The following is a 25,898-nucleotide window of genomic DNA, read 5'->3' as shown; positions in this document are numbered from 1 at the left end:
TGGGTCCATCATGACCAATCCACCGACCATTGAAATGTAGATTCAAACAATGTAGAGAACACTGTGTGTGTGTGTGTGTGTGTGCGGTCCCCCCCCCCCCCCCCAGTGACCTAACCATGCATCATGGCTCACCACACATTCACCTTCGCACTATCTCTTTCCATTTCACAAACCAACCACACGAGGATTTTCGAATCCCCATATCCGTACATTGTCTATTCACCTGTGTGGACTCGTCCATGAAAACAATGCTATTCAGCAGAGTATTGGGTCCTCTTCAGTACTATCCAAAATTGAATCTCTTTGGCTTGAGTTGTTGCAGTAACTAAAGTTTATATGGACAGAGCAGAATCTTCTTACATAACTACAGTTGGTGGCATACACAACTCCCTGGATGCCCTCTGATTCGACTTTGTTCAATATCTTCATCACATCTTTTCCTGCCAAGAACACTACCAGTCTCCTTGAATTTGTTGTACCAAGTATTAATGGTGGGTCCCACTGGTACATTGCTCTAAAGTTTGTGCTTGGATTACAGATATACCAAGCTACGCATTGTTTCGTGCTGTAGCACAGTATATACAAACGTTTTGAGTTGACAATAAGTTGCTATGTCTAATATCTTTTTCTGTCAGAGACTTGAGGAACATGGTGTATTTTAATGTTTCAGTGGTATACGATGACATATTTACGTTCATAAACAATATTTATACTCCGATATCTCCCAGAAGCAATAGGCATTTTATTCTAAACATTTGAACAAGATCTTGTGCCATTTTTAGTTTTGTGTATTGCACACTGGACTCCAAAAATATTAGTGAATAAATCTGTTTGTGAATATGAACTGTAAACTAAAGAGTTATCTCTTTAACTTTAACAGATTCATGTTATTCTTCTTCAATTATGCATGTGACAAATGCTGCAAACGTTTGCTCAGTTGGTAGAGATGACAATTGGAATATTGTCATGTCAAAATTTGTAGTCTCAATTGATTGGTCAACTTCTCACCCCATGGCAAAGATAGACCAATCTTCAAAACAGTGTGTCTCTTAGACAGTTGAAGTACCCTTTCCTTGAAATATCATTTGAGCACCTTCTCTGATATGAATTCAGTTGACGGTTAGCAGTTTCGTGCTCTGTAGGGACCACGCATTACTGTGCAAAGCATGTTACAATGGTGTCTATGATCCCCCCCTCTCTGGCATGTTAGAGCGGTAGCAGGGGCCATTGTTAGGCATTCCCTTACCATTGTGCAGCTTAAGTAAGAGGCAGATTCTGGACAAAACATGAAAGACCTACTGGCAAATGCATGTCCAGTTTCTGTTTCACATCTTAATGTTTGAATGGTTATGTTGGTCATCTTGAGACAACAGAATGGCACACATTAAAGCAAATCAAATCATGACTAAAAAAATGTGACTTCAGTATTAGCATTTATTGTGACATGGGTTAGAGCTCATGAGTGAACACGAAGAGAGTTGTTCAAGATGGGGTAAGTTTTCAGTTTATCTGGAAACCAGGAACTGCTTTATGAAACATATAACATTGAACTTAGTCCTTTTACATCTCTCTAAAAGTGCCATCTGTAATATACATTTTTATTGTTTTTTTAGAAAGACTTATATATTCATTTTGTAGGTAATGCATTATATCTTCATGATTATCAATTCCGAATTCCATTTTTGTAACAAACCAAAGGGGTGTAGAAGAAACTGTGCTTAGTTTACCTGGCTACTGCTGAGTATCCCAACAGCAATTTTGTTATGAAGGAAGTGTAGTGTATATGAATTGTGTATGTTAAAACCTTATTATACTTTATTTTCATACAAGACTACAAATGGGCTGTAAGAGAGGCTGTTACTGCTGAAGATGCTCTATTTTTCCGCGTAGAATAGAGGTGTAAATATTGCACATTTACATAATATATCTATTTTATCTTAATATTTGTAATATCAATTTGTGATCTGTAAGAGCATGAAAATGTGACAGTTACTGTGCTAATATATGTAATACATAGCAATGAAGGAACATTATTATGTGCATACATACTGCTGTTTCAGATAAGTATATTATTCGAAATGCTTCTATGTAAAGGTTCTCATGTTATTGCCTGTTTGCTGCATCTTTACAACATATAGTTTTCTAACATCTATATTAGTACTGAAATAATGTAAATTTTGGCAACTGTGGCTAATGTGAAGGGCATCAGGCTGTTATTCAGTTATTTTCACAGATAAATTTTGAATCCCATATTTTTTTCATGTCTTTTATATATCAGAAATTTAGTTGTAGATGGTTGGTTGTCCAAAGTAGAAACTCTTTGCTATGGAAATGTAGTCAATATTACAATTAAAAGAAAGTCATCCGAAAGATATGTATTAATTAAAGTTTCCTGGGAAACTCACGATGGTACAATAAGTATTTTAAATTCTGAAATGTGTTCAGTTACTGGAATGGTATAATTTGTTGAATATGGAATTAATATATTGATAAGTAATTTTATGTACAGGATATATTTGCCATAAAATATATTTGAAAAAAAAAAGTGCGTGTTTTAATATGGTAGCTAATTTTATTTACCCTGTCAGAAGTCAAATGCTTCAGTGTGCCCTTGCTAGAGAAGAAGTTATGTGGAATAAATTCACAGGTCCTCCAAGGTTAAGATGCAGCAATGAAGAGGGATATTACACAAATGTCATGCACTCCTACTTACAGAGACAAATAACAGCTAATATAGACTTAACACAAAAGCAGTCTAAAGAAACGTGACGCTCACTTTTCTTTCTGGTCTCTTGATTAGCATCCCCTACACTCACAGCGCTATCATGACAATTGAAGACCTTCCCCGAATAAGGATGTGACCAACAAGACTATAATTCATGTTTCAGGAGAAAAGAAAATAATTTCAGGGGCATATTTTATTAGACCTGGAAGAGTATAAAAGATGCGATTATTTCAATCGGTGAACAGGTTTTAGGGGAAAAGAAACGAGGAGTGGTGTGATGAAGAATGCAAGAAAGCTGTCAATGAAAAGAACAGATGTCGACAGATAATGCTACAGAGGGAACTACGAAATATACGAAGAGAGCAGAAGGAAAGCTTACAAAATATGTAGACAGAAGAAAACATAACTGATACAGAGAAATTAAAAAGGATGGAGGAAGCAAACGGAAAAAAACGAAAGTAGACTATTTTACCAAGAGACTAAAAAATGGGAAAAGAATTTCAGTCTAAATTAATTTTATGCAAGGACAAGGAAGGTAACCTATTAACTGAAGAAGGACGAATCAGGGATAAATGGGTGAATATTATCAAGAATTGTTGAATAAAAACTTAGAAGAAGATTGCACACCTTTCGGTCCAATATACTGTAGTTATCAGCAGAGCCTAAAATATATCTCCCCAGAATAGAAGAGATCAAGCCACCATAGCAAAAATGAAAAATAATAAAACTCCAGGCGAAGATTCTACTGCAATAGAATTAATAAAGAATGGAGGGAATTTATTATTACGTTTAGAAATACATAAATTATTACGTTGTATTTGGAAACAAGAACAAATCCCAGAAGAATGGTATGTTGGGCTCATCTCCTCTATTTATAAAAAGGGAGACAAAATGCTGTGTAAAAGTTTTAGAGGAATAATGCTCCTAAATACTACACATAAAATGTTATCTTCAATTTTAGCACGAAGATTAAAGGTATACTCTAAGGAAATATTAGGACAGTACCAATGTGGTTTTAGGGCCAACAGAAGTACAATAGATCAAACTCACAACTTAAGGAGGACTTTGGAAAAGTACTACGAGTATAAGGTGAATGTGCATTTACTTCCAGCAAGTCTTTGATAGTTTGGACAGAAATAAAATCCATATTATAAGTTACCGGTACTTGAAGAGTTCAGAATACCTTGGAAAATTAATATCCCTGATTAAAATGACATTAGATAAAAACATCGGCCAAAGTAATAGTAGGCAATCAAATTACGAATGCATTCACAATAAGCTCTGGCGTAAGACAGGGTGATATTTTATCTACTACTTTTTAAATTGAGTATTACATAAAATAATTAGTAAAATAGAAGTTACTGGAAAAATTGCATGCAAATCCAGACAAGTTTACAGGTTTGCTGATGATATTGTGATAGCAGGACATATCACCGATTTAAAAGAGATGTTTAGGATTTTAGATAATGAAGGCAAACAGAATGGCTTAAAAGTAAATGGAGAAAAAACAAAATATATGAAATTGAATAAACATAGAAATGAAAGACTAGTAAATTTTGAAATGGAGAGTTCTAATTTCGAAAGTGTTAAAGAATTCACATACCTTGGGTCGTCTATCAATAGGGAATGAAATTAATAAAAGAATAATGTATGGAAATAGAACTTATTTCTCGTTCTCACACATGTTCATATCAAGAATGTTATCTAAAAGAACAAAACTTAAACTATATAGAACATTCATTCGCCCAGTAGTTACTTACGGAACGAAAACATGGACAATGAAACTGGAAGATGAGAACAGCCTTCTCATCTTTGAAAGAAAAATTGTACCTAGGATTTACGGCCCAGTATACAATAAAGGAGACTGGAGAAAAAGAACGATTAAAGATATTGATCAGCTATTGGAAGGCGAGATTATAAATCTATTAGGCTGAGATGGTTATAACATGTAGCAAGAATGGAGGGAGAAAGAAGACGAGATGGATGGACGTTACAAGCCTGGCAGTGAGGGGACAGGGTGAAGTGGAGAGAAGCCGAGGTCCACTTCGGTTGTGTGTGTGTATTTATGCACACTGCAAATGGGTATGTACTAACTAATTACACGCTATGATTAAGATTATGATTTCATTAGGCCTATATTTACTAGCAGAACCCTTTGATTAAACAAGGATACGAGTTCATTCAAGTATTGAATATAATCATTTAATGTTATAAATGAATACTTAAAAATTACTTTTCACACCAAAGTCTCATATTTTAATAACTTGTTACATCCTTTTTCTGAGGGGCTCTTCAAATACTGCAAACATACCGTCTCACTATAACATGAGTCAGCTTTGGAGCTCATGCAATGCATTTTGGAATGTTGGTTTCCTTGGTGACCTGGCTGTGATTCGCTGGAAGTGACACGGTTGTGTTTGATTCTATTCAGTTTGTGAACATAGTTGTTTTTGAAAAACACCTGAATTTTTACATTGTGTTATAAGCCTACAGGGGACAAACATTTTTTTTTATCAGTATGAGTGTACTGAAACGTGCAGATGATCTTACTAATGGGAAAACAAAGTTACCAGTATATTCAATTTTTTTTTTTTTTTTTTTGGTGGACAAAGTCTCTTTTGGAAGTTTACTCCTCAAATAAAAATATATTTCAATGCAAAAAACCTCATCCCAATGTCTTCAGCAGTATTGAAAAAAAGCGGGATAATATGAAAGCAGATGGCAAGAAAATATCATGCAATAAGCAAAACGGGAAGATTTCATGGATTTGCGCTATTCCAATGTTTTCAAATGTAATATTAGGCTTACATGATAAATTTGTTATTCATATTACCTTAGTTGCCGTATTTTAGGCAAGTGAATATTGATTAAACATGTCTCCAATAATGCCTCATTTAAATAATAATATGAAGTACCATACTTTTGGGAGGCCGGAGGGAAAAAGACCTTTAGGGAGGCCGAGACGTAGATGGGAAGATAATATTATTAAAATGGATTTGAGGGAGGTGCGATATGATGATAGAGAATGGATTAATCTTGCTCAGGATAGGGACCAATGGCAGGATTATGTGAGGGCGGCAATGAACCTCCGGGTTCCTTAAAAGCCAGTAAGTAAGTAACTACCATACTCAACTATCATTTGGAAATTCTTAATTCAAAATATGCAATGCTTATGTTTTGCTTAGTCTAAACAGCATTTGCAAATCTTTTTCGTCCATTGTGTTAAAATCTCTTCCGAAAATTATCCTAGCTCATCTTGGTGAGAAATCATCATTTTCTAATATCAAGTCCATCATGAAAATTATTGTCGTTAATGAAGGATTAATTATTTAAATGACCAAATAAGTTATTTATCTTTTCTTTCTTTCTTTCCCTTAGTGTAACCTCTCCCTTTTACACGACCCTCACCACCCGGACCTTACAGGGCCGCGACCTGTCGGGAGAGGAATTAATCTATTGGATCACATACAAACTTTTTTGACCACACAAGGACATGGAGGACCTCCCCAGATGAGGGATCAGCTCAATGCCAGGGCCACCTCCGATACAACACAAACATTTAAGACATTACACAGCATTCACTCACACATATGAAAGGATCGCTGTCCATGGCCAGACTTTCAAGAGGTACAATCCCGGCATTTGCCTGGAAATAACTGAGGAAACCATGAAAAGCCTCAATTAGGATTGCCGGCCCCTGGGATAAGTTATTTATTAATTAACTTAAATCTAGTTTAATGAGAGTTTAAAGCCCAATTTGTGTTGGCGAAATGCATTGTCCCTTTAAGTATCAATTAAAAACAATTGAAGTTAAGTAAGCTGGTGAATTCGCCCCTACACCAGCACCCATGATGTCACAACAGAAGTGCTATGTTTTGCACTCAGGTAGGTTAATCTCTACATCGATACGATTGTTTCTTTTAAATAATGTAACAAAAATGAAGCAACAGAGCCCTAGGTACCGGAACTTTAAATAAATACTTTCAAAACTAATTTTAATACTTCATCATATGTACTTCAAATATAACTCAAATGAATTTGGCCTACTCACCTGGATTTTTTGGTGGCCGTGGGAGAATCAATAGAGAATTTTCGCACCCTCCTGGTATGCTAAACTCTTAAAACTATGTTAACGTCATTGATGAAAGAGCCAATCAGAGCCATTCATCTCTCAATAGCGGAATCTGGGAGCCAGAAAACGTGGACGCAAATGAAGATTACCATAGGTCTAATTCAGTGTTAAAACAATTCGTTTGAGATTTACCGCTGTGGATGATTTTCATCCATTTAAACAACTCAAGATGAATAAATTATTCAGCCCGAAGTACAAGAAGCCTCGGGAAATATTTTTCTTGAAATTCCAACAGATTCATGACTACTCTGCCAAGCAAAATTGTACCTTTTTTTAACTCGCCGTAACTCAGTAATCAGTAAAGATTTTGAGTAACAACTACTTTTAAAAGTAATTTCCATTCTTTCAACATTTCTCTCGCTTTTATCCCCTATCTAACGTGAAAAACGAAAAAGTTTACTACTTATCAACTTCTAAAGGTGTAATAATATATTGTGATACAAGTGTAGTGAGTGCATTACAACAGAATTGAGGAAACAGTTTGAAAAAACGAGATTCTGTTAAGCACTTAACACATGTTTATTGCACATTATTTTTTGGATGGTCATCATTTAAATAAATTTGCTTTTAATTTTGAATATTGCATACATTTGCATACATATCCATCACGAAACCAAGAAAAAAAATAATTGAAGACCTGGATCTGGCCATACAGTCATCATTGCTTCTATCCATCTCCACCAAAACCGAAGAAAAGAACCCTACAATAACAGAACAACCTGGAATTTTAAGAAAGCGGATTGGAAACTATTTACAACAGAACTAGATGAACACCTCAAGCTCAACACACCACTAATGGAAAATACAAACTCAGACAGATATAACAAATATTTCTGTGAATCTATTCTTAAAATTGCAAAAAAAGCACATCCCACGAGGCAAACCAAAAAAATACACCCCATTCTGGACAGAAAACCTGAATTTATTGAAACAAGATAGGGATAAAGCAGAACATAGCAAAACACCAGAAGATACTCAAGATTGGAGGAAGAAGACTGCCATTCTTAAAAAAGCAATCATAACAGCAAAAAATAAGTTTTAATAAATTGATTGAAAATATTAATTACAGAACCGATAGCACTAAAACATATAAATTTCTGAAGAATATTTCCAATACACAGGAAAATACTAGCCAACCTATTATTCATAATAATAAAACACTAACAGATAGCAGAGATATAGCAAATGCATTTAATAAACACTACTCAAACTCTCACAGATTACATCCCAATACCAAAAAAACCCACAAATTTATCAAAAGAGAATTACATAAAAATAATAAAAACAATATTACTAGTACTACCACAAAACCTGAAATATTTCATCAAAATTTTACTTCCAAAGAATCAAGTATACTACTACTACTGCTACTACTACTACTACTACTACTACTACTACTACTACTACTACTACTACTACTACTACTACTACTACTACTACTACTTACTGGCTTTTAAGGAACCCGGAGGTTCATTGCCACCCTCACATAAGCCCGCCATTGGTCCCTATCCTGAGCAAGATTAATCCATTCTCTATCATCATATCCCACCTCCCTCATAAGTATAGCTACACAAAATTTAAACACCAAGAAATCTCCTGGTCCTGACAACATTCATTCAAAATTTTTTAAACATCTGGGGGAAAAAGCCAAGTCTGTACTTTTATCCATTTTCAATTTATCATGGAACACCTCAATTCCTGCAGCTTGGAAAAAAGCAATCATTGTACCAATTCACAAAAAAGGGAAACCTGCTCATGATGTTAATAGTTATCGGCCAATAGCACTATTAAGCATGATTGCAAAAACTATGGAGTCAAAGGTCTCCAACAGATTAACTTGGTATTTAGAATTCCAAAATCTTTTATCACCAAGACAAGCCGGCTTTCGACAACTACACTTTACCAATGAACAAGTCATAAGGCTTGGCTAAGAAATAAAAGACAGTTTTAACAAGAAGATACCTTGGCAATATTTATTGACTTTCAATTAGCATATGACTCTGTTTGGAGAAATAAATTATCACTAAAACTTCAGAAATTAGGTATCTCCAGCAACATGTTCAGATGGATATCAGAATTCCTTAGTCAAAGATTCATTGCTACTAAATTTAATAATTCACTTCCTAGTTACAAACATATCGAGATCTACCTCAGGCCCCAGGGCGCTGTCCTCAGCACAACTTTATTCAATATTTATATAAATGACTTACCCTCCCTATTAGAGGAATCAAACCTGAAAACAGCACTATTTGCAGATGATCTCACAGACATAGAGACAAAATTCAAAATTATGCTCTTAAAGCTCTAAATCAACCACATGAATGGAACACATCAAATTTCATGACACTCAATTTAAACAAAAGTAACTAGCAAATATTTTCACTTGGTAAAAAAAAAAAAGAATTCAATATTCAATACAATGGCCAACACCTTCCTAGGACTTATGAATCCAAATATCTTGGAGTTATTTTCGACAGTAAGTTAACATGGAGCAACCATTTGAAATATATTTCTGAAAAAGCTCGTAAAAGATTCTCCCTTCTAAAAAGACTAGCAGGAAAGAAATGGGGATGCTCTAGGAATACTTTGAACGCTACATACAAAATGTTTATACAGCCAGTGCTGACATTCTGCGGAGAAATTTTAATTATAAATCTTGATTACACAACTTTTAAGACTATATGTCTTTCTCGTGTTAAATAACATACCTTCTCACATACGTCGACCTCATGTCACTGAGATATCACCTCAACTAACCCACTAACCTTCTCACATACGTCGACCTCATGTCACTGAGATATCACCTCAACTAACCCACTAGCCTTCTCACATACGTCGACCTCATGTCACTGAGATATCACCTCAACTAACTCACTAACTTTCTCACATACGTCGACCTCATGTCACTGAGATATCACCTCAACTAACCCACTAACCTTCTCACATACGTCGACCTCATGTCACTGAGATATCACCTCAACTAACCCACTAACCTTCTCACATACGTCGACCTCATGTCACTGAGATATCACCTCAACTAACCCACTAACCTTCTCACATACGTCGACCTCATGTCACTGAGATATCACCTCAACTAACCCACTAACCTTCTCACATACGTCGACCTCATGTCACTGAGATATCACCTCAACTAACCCACTAACCTTCTCACATACGTCGACCTCATGTCACTGAGATATCACCTCAACTAACCCACTAACCTTCTCACATACGTCGACCTCATGTCACTGAGATATCACCTCAACTAACCCACTAACCTTCTCACATACGTCGACCTCATGTCACTGAGATATCACCTCAACTAACCCACTAACCTTCTCACATACGTCGACCTCATGTCACTGAGATATCACCTCAACTAACCCACTAGCCTTCTCACATACGTCGACCTCATGTCACTGAGACATCACCTCAACTAACCCACTAGCCTTCTCACATACGTCGACCTCATGTCACTGAGATATCACCTCAACTAACTCACTAACCTTCTCACATACGTCGACCTCATGTCACTGAGATATCACCTCAACTAACCCACTAGCCTTCTCACATACGTCGACCACATGTCACTGAGACATCACCTCAACTAACCCACTAGCCTTCTCACATACGTCGACCTCATGTCACTGAGATATCACCTCAACTAACCCACTAACCTTCTCACATACGTCGACCTCATGTCACTAAGATATCACCTCAACTAACCCACTAACCTTCTCACATACGTCGACCTCATGTCACTGAGATATCACCTCAACTAACCCACTAGCCTTCTCATATACGTCGACCTCATGTCACTAAGATATCACCTCAACTAACCCACTAACCTTCTCACATACGTCGACCTCATGTCACTGAGACATCACCTCAACTAACCCACTAACGTTCTCACATAAGTCGACCTCATGTCACTAAGATATCACCTCAACTAACCCACTAACCTTCTCACATACGTCGACCTCATGTCACTGAGACATCACCTCAACTAACCCACTAACGTTCTCACATAAGTCGACCTCATGTCACTGAGATATCACCTCAACTAACCCACTAACCTTCTCACATACGTCGACCTCATGTCACTGAGATATCACCTCAACTAACCCACTAGCCTTCTCACATACGTCGACCTCATGTCACTGAGACATCACCTCAACTAACCCACTAGCCTTCTCACATACGTCGACCTCATGTCACTGAGATATCACCTCAACTAACTCACTAACCTTCTCACATACGTCGACCTCATGTCACTGAGATATCACCTCAACTAACCCACTAGCCTTCTCACATACGTCGACCTCATGTCACTGAGACATCACCTCAACTAACCCACTAGCCTTCTCACATACGTCGACCTCATGTCACTGAGATATCACCTCAACTAACCCACTAACCTTCTCACATACGTCGACCTCATGTCACTAAGATATCACCTCAACTAACCCACTAACCTTCTCACATACGTCGACCTCATGTCACTGAGATATCACCTCAACTAACCCACTAACCTTCTCACATACGTCGACCTCATGTCACTGAGATATCACCTCAACTAACCCACTAGCCTTCTCACATACGTCGACCTCATGTCACTGAGATATCACCTCAACTAACCCACTAGCCTTCTCACATACGTCGACCTCATGTCACTGAGATATCACCTCAACTAACCCACTAGCCTTCTCATATACGTCGACCTCATGTCACTAAGATATCACCTCAACTAACCCACTAACCTTCTCACATACGTCGACCTCATGTCACTGAGACATCACCTCAACTAACCCACTAACGTTCTCACATAAGTCGACCTCATGTCACTGAGATATCACCTCAACTAACCCACTAACCTTCTCACATAAGTCGACCTCATGTCACTGAGATATCACCTCAACTAACCTTCTCACATACGTCGACCTTGTTCAGCCCTCCGTTTCACTCCTCTTGGGCCAGCAACGCACTCCATAGCCAAACAAATCACCAGCAGCACAACTGCTCCCGAATTGAACAAATAATAGAATGATTTACACACCACCCAAACACATGCTTTACCGGTACGCCATTCAAACCTCATTAGTACCAACCTAGATCTAGGGTACCAACCACAAATAAAATGTACACTTAATACCAACCTAACCACCGGAATCCATAGCGACCTCTATATTTTTACCCGCAAACACATGTAACCCTACTAACCGATGACGTCAATCTTATGACATCACCCCATTCCCCAATCTAGCCAACATATATTCTCATAAACGTAATACCGGTATCCTATAGTCATATAGACCCAAAAACATAACTGTTCTGTATTCTGGATCCTTGTGGTCACCCTCACTGGAGGGCTGATGATTTAATCAAATCCTTCTCTCTAGGGGAAAAAAAGCATGATTGTCCAAAAATGTCTATACTGAACAGATGACATCGAAGTTAGTATTTATTTATTTATTTATTTATTTTTTTTTTTTTTTGCTTTTCAAAAAGATTTTCATTTCGATTTTATTTCTATACCTTGCTTATCAATTTAAAAAAAAATTAGGGGGAAAATTTTGAACACGGATTGCACCTGCCAAATTATGTCTTAAAATACTAAAAAGAGCAGATTTGTCTGCGTTTATCGAATGCGCATCATTATATTTGCGAAAAGGCACTTTTCAGTGTCAATAATTTATTTTGTGTGCACAAGGTTGGAATTTTCAAGTAAGAAGGAAAGGGTGCAATCCATGTTCTGGAGTTTATCCAATGCAGGGGACCCTAGTGCAGATATACTGGTATATTTCCCGAGTTTAAAAATGGCACGATGTACAGCACGAATCCACTTCTCTCGTCTCTCTTCATACAAGGAAAAGCAAATTTTGAAACGGGTCTTTCCTTACATGAACGGCAATTAGACGCACGACCAGATACACTACACATTCGCACATTTTGTAAATTTACAGCCTGTATCACTAACAAAAATGGCTAGTTCTGAAAGAACAGAACAGCGGTAGGAGAACTTACCTTCACTCTCGCCGCTGCCGCTTCTCGCTACTCTCTCTCTCTCTCTCTCTCTCTCTCTCTCTACAGCATAGAAAAATAGCATGGATTATCCATGAAAATAGAGTGTGCTGTGTCCCTCTACTACCCCCCTCCTGCTCCGGCGGCTCACTCCCTAGCCATTCTATAACAGAATAAAGTAAATAATTCTCTGCGTATATATGTAATTCATTATTAAATGGTAATCATATTGCATTGTATAATGTTATTGTTACGCAGGATCGTCTCCTGTTATAAACACGTACTGTAATATTCTTAGCCTTAGCAAAGTTTTTCTAAATGATTGGTTGATTGGCAAACCCTGCGTTACCGAAGGTCAACTTACTGACCATGTATTGTTGTCCATCGAGATCTTATATACAATAAAGACTCCGACGCATGAAGCTGTCTGGCTATTCGTTACGGTATTTTATTACGTTGGATTTAGTAGTAAGTTAGAGTTCTTGATGTATGTATCGTTGTGAAAAAGTCGTTAGTGTTTTATGTTTGGTTGTGAAAAATAATGTGAAAGTATGTCGAAATTTAATTCAAATAAGAAGCTTTAACCAATCAGGCAAATCTACATTCGTTTTTTCATGTTCTCTACTCATCAGCTGATCGTATTCTGGCGCCACTACCCAGCAAGTCGTGTCCCATATTGGCAACACCGATGAATTTTGACATTTGAAGTTTTATCACAGTATAGTATATACAGTCCTTACGAAGCTCAATACGTAGTAAATATGCATCTATAGATAGTTGCTAACCACTAGGATCGCTACTATCGCCTCACCACACCTGCACAGTCTACTATATAATATACTTATAGACTGTGGTTTTATGTTTGACAAGTGAAGTCTGTTATAGTGCAGGCTATTCCTACGTCTACATATTTCTACGTTTCTACCCAGTTCATTGTGTTTTTTGGCAGGAGAAAGTAAGGTTCGTTTAATATTTCAATGAATTTTTAGGTGTAGGAGTAATAATTCGTAAGTATACGCAAATCGCGAGCGATCCGTAACAATTCCTGTGAATATTTACGAGTACTGTAACAGCCGTCTGAGTTCGATATTGAGTATGGTAGCTTAATTGAATTTGGAACGAGAAAAGAAGTTTTCCTACGCGCGCTGTGTGGATGTATAAATAGTTCATTATGTATTAGAATATTACTGTTCATCAAAATGTTCACAAAATCGTAACTTAGCATACGACCTTGCTGCTGTGTCTTCCGGTTTTCGACCTCTTCATGACTTCATCCTAATGGAATGTTCGGTGAAGGATTTTCTCAGACGAATTATATAATGAATAACTAATTACAAAATCCGAAATAGCCTACATTAATTTTGTCTAAAATTTTACCAGTCTTAAAATTAGATCGTTGTATTATAATATTCTACGATTACTTTTACACTAAAACCACACCCAAATCACTTCACGTATTGTGTGTGAATCATTCTGTTGCGGCGAAGGATCACATCATCACTTAGTAATGCTATTGGTGCAGTGATGATGTCATTTACATCTATATAATTACGATGTAGCAGTTTCTGTTACTCAGACCATTGTACTTAGATTTGCTATATCGTCAGAGATTTGTTCTTGCATCCATTGTATAATATACATGACCATAATTTTATTTGGTGTTCGCATATTTTCAGCTAGAACGTGAATTTCATCGTAGAAGAAAAATGAGTTCGCACAAGTATTATCCAGTACAGGTATGAAACATTTTACCGAAGATAAATTTGTTATATTCATATTTGAATGTTCTCCATCACTGCTTATCATGTGTTTTGGGTTGTGCTTGCAGTGCACTCCTACAGTGTACCCTGCAGATCCGTTTGATTCAAATGCGGATGCAGAAGTACTGCGAGCATCGATGAAGGGCTTTGGGACTGACGAGCAACTAATAATCGACGTATTGTCGAAGAGAGGAGTTGTCCAGAGATTGGAGATTGCGGAGACCTTCAAGACTCTCTACGGAAAGGTGATCTACATATGTCGAACACACGAGTATCTAATGCTGCCTACCTGCCGTAAACAATGGGCGACGCCAATTACGCACTGGAATAAGAGTGGAAAGATTGATATAAGGCGAGATTTCCTAAGGTCGAGGAGAACCCCAAACTCTCCCATGCTGTCCCATAGTGTGTTTGTTGCTATTCGCCTTCCTTCGGTAGCGCAACTGTAAAGAATAGCAAGGAGGAAAGTTGAACTGTGCAGATAGTGTGTTTATAATTTTGTTTTCACGGACTGAAGTCCGTCTAGTCAAACTTCATCAAAATTGTAGCTTTTCACGGATCGTCACCCTTCCAATGTTAACAATCTTTCCATTCATTTTATATGTTCAATGTTATATTTCTTGCCTAGAAAGCCTCAGCAGTTACATATAAATTGTGGTTTTCCAGGTTCGTGTAAGAGTTCATACATCAATGCCGAAATTGGCATTATTTTATACAATTTCATATTTGTTCCATTTGTCTTTTCAATAACTTAATTTACATCTTGGTATGAATTAAATTAAATTAGATCGAATGCATTCCAGGAATTGATCAGTGAGCTGAAAAGTGAACTAGGTGGGAATTTCGAGGACGCAGTTGTCGCCTTGATGACGTCACTTCCCGATCTTTACGCCAAGGAGTTGCATGACGCAATCAGTGGGATAGGTACAGACGAAGAGGCCATTGTGGAGATCCTGTGCTCGCTCAGCAACTATGGCATCCGCACAATCGCATCAGTTTATGAAAAGTGTAAGAGAACAAACATGTTTGCTCCAATATTTTAAGACGTCTGCTTAAAAATATCCTTATAATGTGAGATACTTGTTTGTCTATATAATTGCAGTGTATGAAAGTCCATTGGAGGCTGACCTGAAGGCTGATACTTCTGGACACTTCAAGAGACTGCTTGTCTCTCTCCTGACGGTGAGTGCTGGAAGCCTACCTGCCTGCTAGCAGAGGTGGACTCATAGCCGTGAACTTAGTTATGATTGTTGTATTTTGCAGGCAAACAGAGATGAGAGCTTAGACACAGATATCAGTGCTGCACAAGCTGATGCAGAAGCTCTTCTGGCATCAGGTGAGTATGTAAGACGAAAAGAAGAGCGTGAATTTTTGTTGGAATTGTCATAACTAGGGAGCAGATTTTTATGTGCTAAAAAATTTAAATATATTTATTTTTTATGCGCTAAAAATAAAAAAAATAGTTGGCCGAGAATTGCAGTGAACAGCAAAGATCATCTCCAAATTCTCCATCACAAATGCATGCCGATTATCTCTGAACAACGACTTATACTATGAAAACTATCTTTCCACATCACAGGACGTCAGACATGCATATTTAAAGAGGAATGTCACGAACACAAACACCGTCAATTTCACCTACAGGCGCACCCTCCAATACTTGAGCAACTTTGCACATTTTTTTATATCCGCTGTTTTTCGCAAACACATTCTGGAATTTGTCCCTTAGTACGTGTACTTCTGAACCTGGTAGCGAGTCTAATTTAATTTCCACGGCACACACCTCCCTAACTGTTTCAGAAAACAGGTTTGTGGATGTTTCGAGGTTTTTTTATGGTGTCACACAAAAAGCTTAGATGTGCTGATAAGAAAGCCAAATCGTTTTTTAAACAACCATCTTTCGGTGTATCTTGAAGGATATCGATTGACGAAGCGTCGTTTTTGTCCAGCTCATTCACAACAGACGCAAAATTTTCAAAATTGTTTGCATAATATAAAACGGCACTTAGCCATGTATCCCAACGTGTGACTATGGGCAAAGAAGGAAGTGGAAGATCTGAGTGTGTACAGCTATTCGTTGATTCAGTTTTCAATTCATCCCTTATAATAATGAATGCTTCAGAGTGTTAAAATGCGTCTTGAGGCTGATTGTGTATGTATTCAGTAGATTCTTCAATTTCTTGCAGTACTTAGTTCTTCAGAAATCCAGAAATTCTTTGTATTTCAACACATAATCTGTTAACATACTCTTACTGTTATCAGATCTAAGTATTCTTATTTCGTTACTAGGATTCCACCAGTTGCTCCATTATTCATACCAGGGAGATGAAATTCGGAATATACTCCTAGACAAGGGCAGATTTCTGTAGATATATTTTCCATATTTCTTCTTCAATTTTTATTTCAGTTATTAATTTCGCTCAAGTAGGATCTTTGGAGAATGTAATTCAGGCCTGGGTACTAATAACTCAATTGAGTCACTGCAGACTACCACTTAACTCCCACTCCCCCATCCCTGGCTGAGACAGTAATGTATTGACCTGATATGAGTAGACAGGAAGGTAAGCATTGCTCAGTGATGGATTGTATAAGACAGGCATCATAGCTTTTGCGAACTTTCGTCTCTCGCCAGTCACCTGAAATCCACCACTGATGCACAGTCAATGCCTTACTGTTTATAAGGCAGTGTAAGTGAAAAGGACATGGGCAGAGGTTTCTGCATTCCCTTTGTGCCCAGGTATCTTACTTCATGTGATTTTCATAGAGCACCTTTGTAATTCCGAATTGGTGTAATCATTCTATGCTGTTGCTAGTAGGACGTGTTACCTGCATAGGTTATTATGTTCAAATTTTTGTTTCTGATTTTAATATTTACATTTACTTCAACATTTTTTCGATTTTTGACATGATTAATGCAAGACGATCGCATTCAATTTGTTGTTATATCACTTAGGATCTGCATTTTCGGTCCTTGTTATTTAGCTGGTTATTTAACGACGCTGTATCAGCTAGGTTATTTAGCATCGATGGGATTGGTGATAGTGAGATGAGGCTGAGGATTCGCCTTCATTTGTAATATTTGTGATCACAAAACTGAAACAGATAAGTTTTTTGTAATGTATTTAACAAGGTCATGAATTCTTGTCTTTTCAGGTGAGATGCAGTGGGGGACGGACGAGTCTACATTCAATTCTGTGCTGGTGTCGCGCAGCTATGCACAGTTGCGCCGCATTTTCCGGGAATATGAGAAACTTGCAGGACACGATATTGAAACAGCAATCAAGCGTGAGTTTGCTGGCAGTCTGGAGGACGGTTACCTATCTATTGGTAAGCCACAAATTTCTTTCTTTCTGCATGCCAATATTTTTAATCTCTCATATATTTTCATATTTTGGTATCCTGACTCCACAATGCATTATTCAATTTACCTGGGAATTGTGTACCACGCGTCTAGCAAGACAGTAAATTAGTGTCGACAAATATACATGAGGAATTATTTCTCCTTTCGCCATCATTGAATGAATAACCGAAGCAAGACCTATATACTTGAGCATTCATATCACTTTTAAATGTCTTACTTTCTGTAGATCTAAAGAATGACTTTTGTGTATAATCAACAAAACAATTTATTTTATTTGGTGTATACTAAATGTGTCTTTCGGATAACAAGTGATAGCATTCGCAATATGATGAAAGAACTGAATTATTTTCTGCTTTCCTCTTTGTCTCATCATATTATGATCCATATATCTTAATGTCGTCTATCATCTGATACTGTCTGTCCACTTCACACGCTCCATCCTCCTCCATATCCACATTTCAAATGCTTCTAGTCACTTCTCTTTACTTCGTTGTAATGTCCATGTTTCTGCCTGATACAATGCTACACTCCATACAAACCACTTCACTAGTCTCTTCCTCAGTTCTTTCTTCAGAGGTCCGCAGACAAAGCCTACTTTGTCATTGCTATTCTCCTTTTGACTTCTTGGGAGTAGCTCGTGTTACTGCTTGTAGTACACCCCAAGTATTTGAAGCTGTCCACTTGTTCTACTGACTCATTTAGAATTCGCAAGTTTACCTTCTTTACTTTTCTTCCTGTGACCATGGTCTTCGTCTTGTTGGCATTTATCTTCATCCCATACTGCTGACAGCTGTCACTCAGCTCCAGTAGCATATCCCTTAGTATGATCTCCTCTTCTGCTGACAGCAAATCTATACGCCATATTACTATCAAATCTTCTTTATGTAGTTTATTCTTCTTCCTCCTACTATCACTCCTACCAAGTTCTGAAAACAGTTCTTCAGTAAATCCTCCAAGTAGATGTTGAATGGGGTAGGTGATAAAGGGCATCCTTGTCATACTCCTATCCTGACTTTGAATATTCATTTTTAAAAGTCAATGGTTTTTTTTAATAAATTCATATTTTAATGCAAACTAAAGAAATGGAGATGAGCCATAATTTTTATTTAATGTTTTCATTTTATTTTGTAGTGTGTTGTAGAAATATACGTTTTAGATTAGATCTATAGCTTGATTACTAATAGCGTACACCCTGGCAGCATATATCATGGAAATAGAAGTGTTGTGTTTTATTTCCTAATTGTGAAATATAATGTATGGTATATAGATCATTAATCACTTTCATGTTGAAACCATTCGTAGTCTTTTTCAGTTACTACGAGGTCATAAAAAACGAAATTTTAAACATATTTAGTAAATGCGTCGTCTGCTATATTTTCCGCAGTCAGATCACCACATGCCTGTGCAGTACCATTGCCAGGCTATGTATGGTGTGGCATGCCACAAAGCAGCCAATTTAATTTCAAACTTAGAAGCTAGTAGAAAAGTACATGCTTGGATTGGGAGATGATGGATGCTGAATTTTTTTATATTTTGGAAATTTGCATGGTTCTTAAAATCCGCTTTTTTTGTATCTGACAGACTTACAATAAGTTAATACCCTTTTTTATTGTAACTAAAAATTTCTTCAATCCATTACCTTGATATGGGGTCACTAAGCCAACTTTTATTGAAGTTCTTACTTTACTTTTCACACTTCCGTTGCAATAATACAGAACACAGAAAGAAATATTACTGCACATGTTTGCTTGCAGTGAAATGCGTCAGAGACAAGACAGCGTACTTCGCTGAGCGCCTGCACGATGCCATGGCTGGCATGGGAACGAAAGATCGGACACTCATTCGCATCATTGTGACACGTTCAGAGATCGACTTGGGAGACATCAAGGAAGAATACGAGAAGATGTATGAGAAGAGCCTGGCTGGTCGCATTGAGGCAAGTACTAGTGCAGATGAACTCCCTTTCCTTGCAGTTTGTACATGTTGACCAAGGAATCTAGTGTTTGTGATTGGTCACTCCTTTTACTGTTCTTTGGGGCTTGTTTTAGAAGTACATTGTATAAACTCTACATTATTTCATTATCTCAGTAGTCTGGAGTTGTAAATGACCGTAACTTTTCCAGTATGATTTTTTCAGCACTCACTGTTCAGTTATCTAGTGTAACATTAGATGTTAATGAACTGTCTGTCACAGAGTCTTATCAGCCAGAACTTCCTCCTCCTCCTACTTCTGCTCTTCCAGTTTCATAACTTGACATACACCGTATCCAATGCTGAAAAAAATTGAGGAGAATCCTGTATCTTTGTTGCAGTATGTTATGTACTGGAGGCTATGTTATAATGCAAAGAGGTGGTCAGTCTCATTGCTGCTGGTTCTCTTTGCAGTTCCCGCAGTGAATGTAGCTAACGTACTTCTCCCTTCTGTTACTAGTACTTGTAATTTATTGCCTATCTGCTTTTAGAATATCAACAGAGTGTCTGCTTTTCTTTTCTTGGTTATTTAACAATGCTGTATCAACTACGAGGTGATTTAGCGTCGATGGGATGGGTGATAGCGAGATGATAGTTGGCGAGATGAGGCCGAGGATTCGTCATAGATTACCTGACATTTGCATTACGATTGGGGAAATCCTCGGAAAAAACCCAACCAGGTAATCAGCCCAAGCGGGAATCGAACCTGTGCCCGAGCGCAACTCCGGATCACCAGACAAGCTACGCCGGTGGCTGGTGTCTGCTGGTCATGAAAGTAATTAAAGTCACGAAAAAGTAATGAAACTGAACAGGTCATGAAAGCATTGAAATTGAATGGGTGATCATGATGATGAAGTCTCTTGGTTTTCGACACAAATTCTTGCAATTCAATATTGTCACTCGAGAATCTCTCAAAATGGAACTCTGCATAACTTGGGCAGAAAATTATGATAGGTGATGAAGAGCATCCTCGTAATATTCCACTTTGACGTGGTCTGTCTCTGTTCAGTGCTTGATGTGCTGTCTGCTTGTTACAGGAGGACTGCTCCGGAGACTACAAGAGACTGCTGCTTGCTCTGTTGGGTTGAGTCTCCTACCAATAGCACCAGTAGCAACTGCATTAGATCTGATGGTAGAAGCTTTAAGACAAATATGTTCGCTTGGTCCAAGATACTTCAGAATAGAAAAAGGTTTACACACAGCTCGTTCCATGCAACTTGTCCAAGTGGCGTACATTAGTGTTACAAGATCTGCGCCATTATTTATTTGTTGAATCTTACTAGTTTACACATTTTTTTATAGTTGCTATATATTTTATGGTACTTTGCAAATGAAAATAAAAACTTTATCAGTAGTATGCTTTCTCGTAATTTTTTAATGAATCATTGTAAAGTAAGCCAACATTTATTGGGCTTGCTTTTCTTTTGGAACTTTCTTTGCATCATTTCATAAAGGAAGAACCACAATATGTGCAAGAGGTAGGACGTTCTGAGAGTCACTGCATGATTCTTGTTATGGAAAGAAAATAAGATTACCTATTTATTATTATTATTATTATTATTATTATTATTATTATTATTATTATTATTACATTTTATTCTATAACACAGTTGACTTTTCAGTCTTAAGAGATTTATTACAACAGAAATAAATATAAATGAGGTGAAGAAAGTGCTTTATGGCCTTCTTCGTTTTTGTTGCGTTGTAAACTGTCCTAACAACATTGTATTTGTATTTCGAACATGTTTGTGGAAAAGTTGCTGTTACATTCCTCAAATGAACTATTTTACAGATGCTGCATCACCCTATCTTATGCAGAAAAATATTTCTTCTACAGAACCAGACAAAACAATGATAAACTGTACAAGTGACCTTTCAAATACACTCTTGACATTAGTGTTATACATAAAACAATTTATGAGAAACAACAAAAGAAGTCTGTAAGAGTATAACAAGAAGGTAAAATCCCATGATTGACTAATCATTTTTATGGCATTGCCTTGAAGGAAGGACGTGCTACGTTTAAGATTACACCAAGATAAATCAACGAGTACCAATAACTTTTTTTTTTATTTACAACCTTAGGTCTTAGCCATCAATATGTAAGGGTTCTCTTGAGTTTATTTGAACACTTCATGTCGCATGTCTGTGGTGTAGAGAAAATCCCTGATATCGTGGGGACATGAACCTTTCTTTCCCTTGATGGTCAACTTTCAAAGCAGTTTTTCATACAACTCTGATTGTTTTTCCATTTTGTGCTTTAGTCACGTGATAGTGTTCGTGCTTAGCCACTAGGTGGCAGCATTAGCTCCTTAACTGGACATGAAGAATTCTTCCTACTTCGTCTTCATTTAATTGTTATTCAAGTCTCGACAGTACCATGATATAATGTGCCTTAAACTTGCTCTGAACACACTGGCTAGCCTGCCAATAGAATTTTGTGAGTTACATGAATGATCAAATTCAACACACATTGCCCTTTCAAATTGTCAAAGAGATGTTTAGAAGCAGATTCCTAGTGAGGATTTCCCATTGGACTTGTGGGACTCAGGAACAGTTCATCTGAAGTATGTGATTTTCCATTGAATTCTGTTTATCTACATAGTGCAATTTTTAATTCTGTTGTTTTCTCGGAATTCATACATAAACTAGACATGCTTGAGCTGTGTAACGTGCCTTATGTGCATTACTTTGCAACGTACTCGCTGAAACTTTCCCCAAGGATTACTTTTCTTCCTCGTGAAACTGTTTATTCAAAAAACAAATGTGACACTGTACATAACTCACATGGTGACTGTGTCTCAGTTAATCTCTTGTGTAAGTTTCCTTCTATTATAACATCTGTTTAATACTTCGAGATCTGGTAATCTTGCAACACTGATGGCATTTAAGTTTTTAGAAGCTTATTCTTAGGAAGTTTGAGAATTATCGAAGTTGAAGGTGGTGGTTTATTTTGTAGTCACGTATTTACAGTTTTTTACTCTCTTATAAAAAATTGCAAATAGCAATTTAGTCGAGTTACTTTTTGTTATTCATATTGATATTATGTATACATATAGTGGTTTGTGATTGCATTTATATGCAAGCTAAGAATAGTACTTTTTTATTAAAGGTATGAGATTTTGTGAAGGATATTTTATCCATAAGCGTCCTTAATTGTAACAGTGGAACTTTTATGTTGGATGTAATTACTTTATGCAGTTCAGTTGTACTTATTTGTCACTTTTTGTAAAGTTATACAGCCTATGATATATGTGCAATGATTCATATACAAGAAATAAAAAGGTGCGTAAGAATTCGAAGCTTTATAGTTATTGTAACAGTACAGCAGTAAAGTTTCCTCTCTAATCTTCCTTCCATTTTACCTTTACTGCATGGATGTGAATTCAGTCACTCATGAATTATAAAACAAAACGGGAGAAGGATCTAAAAGTATTTAAATTGTCATAAACATGAATTCTTGCGAGAAGTTGTTGTTTTGAATTGTGAGCTATTCTTGGTATGTTTTTTTGAAGGGAAGGGAAAGGAAAAGAAAAGGGCAAGTATGATGGTACATTCCAGTGTTCGATCATATTAGCTTTCAAAAATAAATTTTCGGTCTGAAAGAAATATGATAATGGAAAGTTCATTTTATCCTGGGCATCTCCACTGCATATTGTAGAATATCAATGAAAAACAATTACGATGAAGCAAGTACTGTATTGAATAGTTCCTAGTTTTTCACGCATTGTTGCAAGATATGGTTTTTCCGATACTTACCTCACCTATGTATTCCAAATTAAGATAATGTAACTTGTACATACCTTAATTAGGGTTTCCATATTAACAAGCCAAAAAGCAGGACACTTTTAAAATATTAACACTACAGTAGAACCCTATTTATCTGAAGTAAAGGGGGTGGAGCTATTTCCGATGATGATAAAAAAGATTGTCTGTAAAAGTGGTAAGGAAAAGATAGTTATGTAATTATAAACAAAAATTCAATTAATATAATATTGTAATTGCACATCAATTTTACATGCAATAATCATTTTACTCGACTTTGCACTTGCGTAACTAAACAGTAAGGCGTACCGATAATGTGATAACTGCAACACAACTAAAATGAATGAAAAATTGGAAACTTACCGTGAATGTATACACCATAATCTACTGTAAGTCCCTGCACTCAGTTACTATACAGCGATGGAGGTGGAAAACAGATGTAGCATTACTGTGAGGACATTGACACTTAAATTTGTAGCCATGCTATTTTTTTTTTTTTTTTTGCGATGTATTGGATAAGCCGGATTTCAGTTAATCGAAGTTCGGTTAAGAGGGGTTTTACTATTATAATTCGGTCTATTCACTTTAAATGGTACACGGAATGGATGCTCTCTCGAGTCAGGGCCATGAATAGGAGTTTAATGGCCGGTTTGTCCAAGTATTGTTAGCACACTTAACGAATGTTAAACCTTCAACAGTTTGTTAAATACAGTTTTTCCATTTGTTCAACACCAGTTTGGCTTAACAGATTCTTAACCGTTTGCTAACTTTAAATGTAGGATTTCAGGCCGTTAACTCATTTAACAAACAGTTAAACATGGCGGATAACACCACAGCTGTTCAGACAAAAGTTGTGAAAATAACATGTTATGTTTCTCTTTGAGGAATGTTTACAGTAAGGGCCGATTTCACTAAGCTTCAGTAAATCAGTCCAAATTAAACATTAACTAGTACTGAAAATTAAAATATTTACACGAGTACGTTTATAATATGTGCGCTGTCTCTAGACTTCAAGCCTCGAAGCTATATGTCCTTCGTCGCGCTCATTGCGTCATGACTCTTCGATGGAGTAGTCAGTAGCGAGTTGGCTTGCCATCCCTGGGGCCCATGTTCGATTCCCGGCGATAACTTTTTTTTTATTAACGTAACTAATTTTTATACATGTTACCTTCCTTCATTTTTTAAATTTTGTGTAGTGGAACGAATTATTTCCCAACTCTGACTCCACTAGGAGAATTTAAAAAAACTCTTGGGAGATCAATTTTCTTCCCGAAATAAAACAAAGATAAACAAACAAATTAAAGAAAAATAAAATAAATACACATGTGGGTCTAATACTTCATCCACATGCCACCGGCGTCTATCATTGCCTGGCATTTTCGGGGCATTGAGTCCACCAGATCGCGGAAATAGTTCTGGTCCTTAGCGAAATCTTTCCAGGTAGCCAGAACTTGATCCCAGAACTGATCTGGATTTTGAGGTGGGATGTCTCGATATTTGTCAATCCTCTTCTTTTTCATGCTTTTCCGTGAACCGTCTTTGAACGTTTATGGCGGTGTGCGCGGGGTGATTATCCTGCTGGAAAATTAAATTTCCATCGGAAAGAAAACGATTATAAATTCCAAGAATCCAGCTCTTTCGCTTCTGTTTTAAAGCCAGTGCAAACATATCTTATCGCTAGCTATAATATAATTCTAATAAATGAAAGTCAATATACCAATTAAGTTTTGTTATGTTTGAATGCACATTATGTATTAATTTACTAATATTTCTTAGGTACCGGTATGTAGTTATAATAATCACTTTCATGTCTTAAAATAAAACTCAGTTGTATGTTACTTAGTTGACTAGTTTCAGCTTTGTCTCAGCTGTTTTTATGATATTCTAACCTATGATCAGTTTCTTCTAAAATTTTGAGTACCGGTACCACGATCTTCGTGACGCGGTATCTTTTGTGAATTTTTGTGTCATTCAAATTTTCAAAATGATCGGTTTTTAAATGGTTAACATTATCTCCATTTGACTCTTAATTTTCGAGCAGTTCCAGATATAACAATTCTGTGTCGAAACGTTCCGCCATTTTATATTGCAACTAATGAATAATTAAAAATTTAAAGACGGAAATTTCTATCACTAAATGTAATGATAGTTTTACTGGTTCGT

General features: G+C 36.8%; 2 protein-coding genes across 5 annotated transcripts in view; one reads left to right on the top strand and one right to left on the bottom strand.

The window, feature by feature from the left end:
• Letm1 (Leucine zipper and EF-hand containing transmembrane protein 1) overlaps nt 1-11,923 on the bottom strand; it is a 106,848-nt gene extending 94,925 nt beyond the window's left edge. The window contains exon 1 of the mRNA XM_069848823.1: nt 11,781-11,923. The gene's annotated coding sequence lies outside the window, so the exon portion shown is untranslated. The remainder of the gene's footprint in view (nt 1-11,780) is intronic.
• Nucleotides 11,924-13,280: 1,357 nt separating this feature from the next.
• LOC138715776 (annexin B9-like) lies at nt 13,281-23,266 on the top strand. Of its 4 annotated transcripts, none has more exons than XM_069848829.1 (9): nt 13,281-13,346; nt 14,555-14,614; nt 14,707-14,883; nt 15,442-15,646; nt 15,741-15,820; nt 15,902-15,974; nt 17,792-17,965; nt 19,754-19,935; nt 21,008-23,266. In XM_069848829.1, the coding sequence occupies exons 1-9, from the start codon at nt 13,296-13,298 to the stop codon at nt 21,056-21,058; spliced, it is 1,053 nt and encodes a 350-aa protein (XP_069704930.1). In that variant the 5' UTR covers nt 13,281-13,295; the 3' UTR covers nt 21,059-23,266. The 4 variants fall into 4 exon arrangements, with proteins under 4 accessions (XP_069704930.1, XP_069704932.1, XP_069704933.1 ...); XM_069848831.1 differs by lacking the exon at nt 13,281-13,346 and adding an exon at nt 13,683-13,838; XM_069848832.1 differs by lacking the exon at nt 13,281-13,346 and adding an exon at nt 13,692-13,833.
• The last annotated feature ends 2,632 nt before the right edge of the window (nt 23,267-25,898 follow it).

Source organism: Periplaneta americana, chromosome 15 (assembly GCF_040183065.1).
Source record: "Periplaneta americana isolate PAMFEO1 chromosome 15, P.americana_PAMFEO1_priV1, whole genome shotgun sequence".
Taxonomy (NCBI): Eukaryota; Metazoa; Arthropoda; class Insecta; order Blattodea; family Blattidae; genus Periplaneta; species Periplaneta americana.
This window is presented reverse-complemented; position numbering and strand designations above follow the sequence as displayed.

What these genes read in the sequence shown, in the direction of transcription:
- LOC138715776 (XM_069848829.1), top strand. Translation starts at nt 13,296, where the DNA reads ATGAAGCTGTCTGGCTATTCGTTACGGTATTTTATTACGTTGGATTTA. An exon ending in TTATTACGTTGGATTTAGTA is followed by an intron (nt 13,347 to 14,554) that starts GTAAGTTAGAGT and finishes GCATATTTTCAG; the next exon opens with CTAGAACGTGAATTTCATCG. An exon ending in AGAAGCTCTTCTGGCATCAG is followed by an intron (nt 15,975 to 17,791) that starts GTGAGTATGTAA and finishes TTGTCTTTTCAG; the next exon opens with GTGAGATGCAGTGGGGGACG.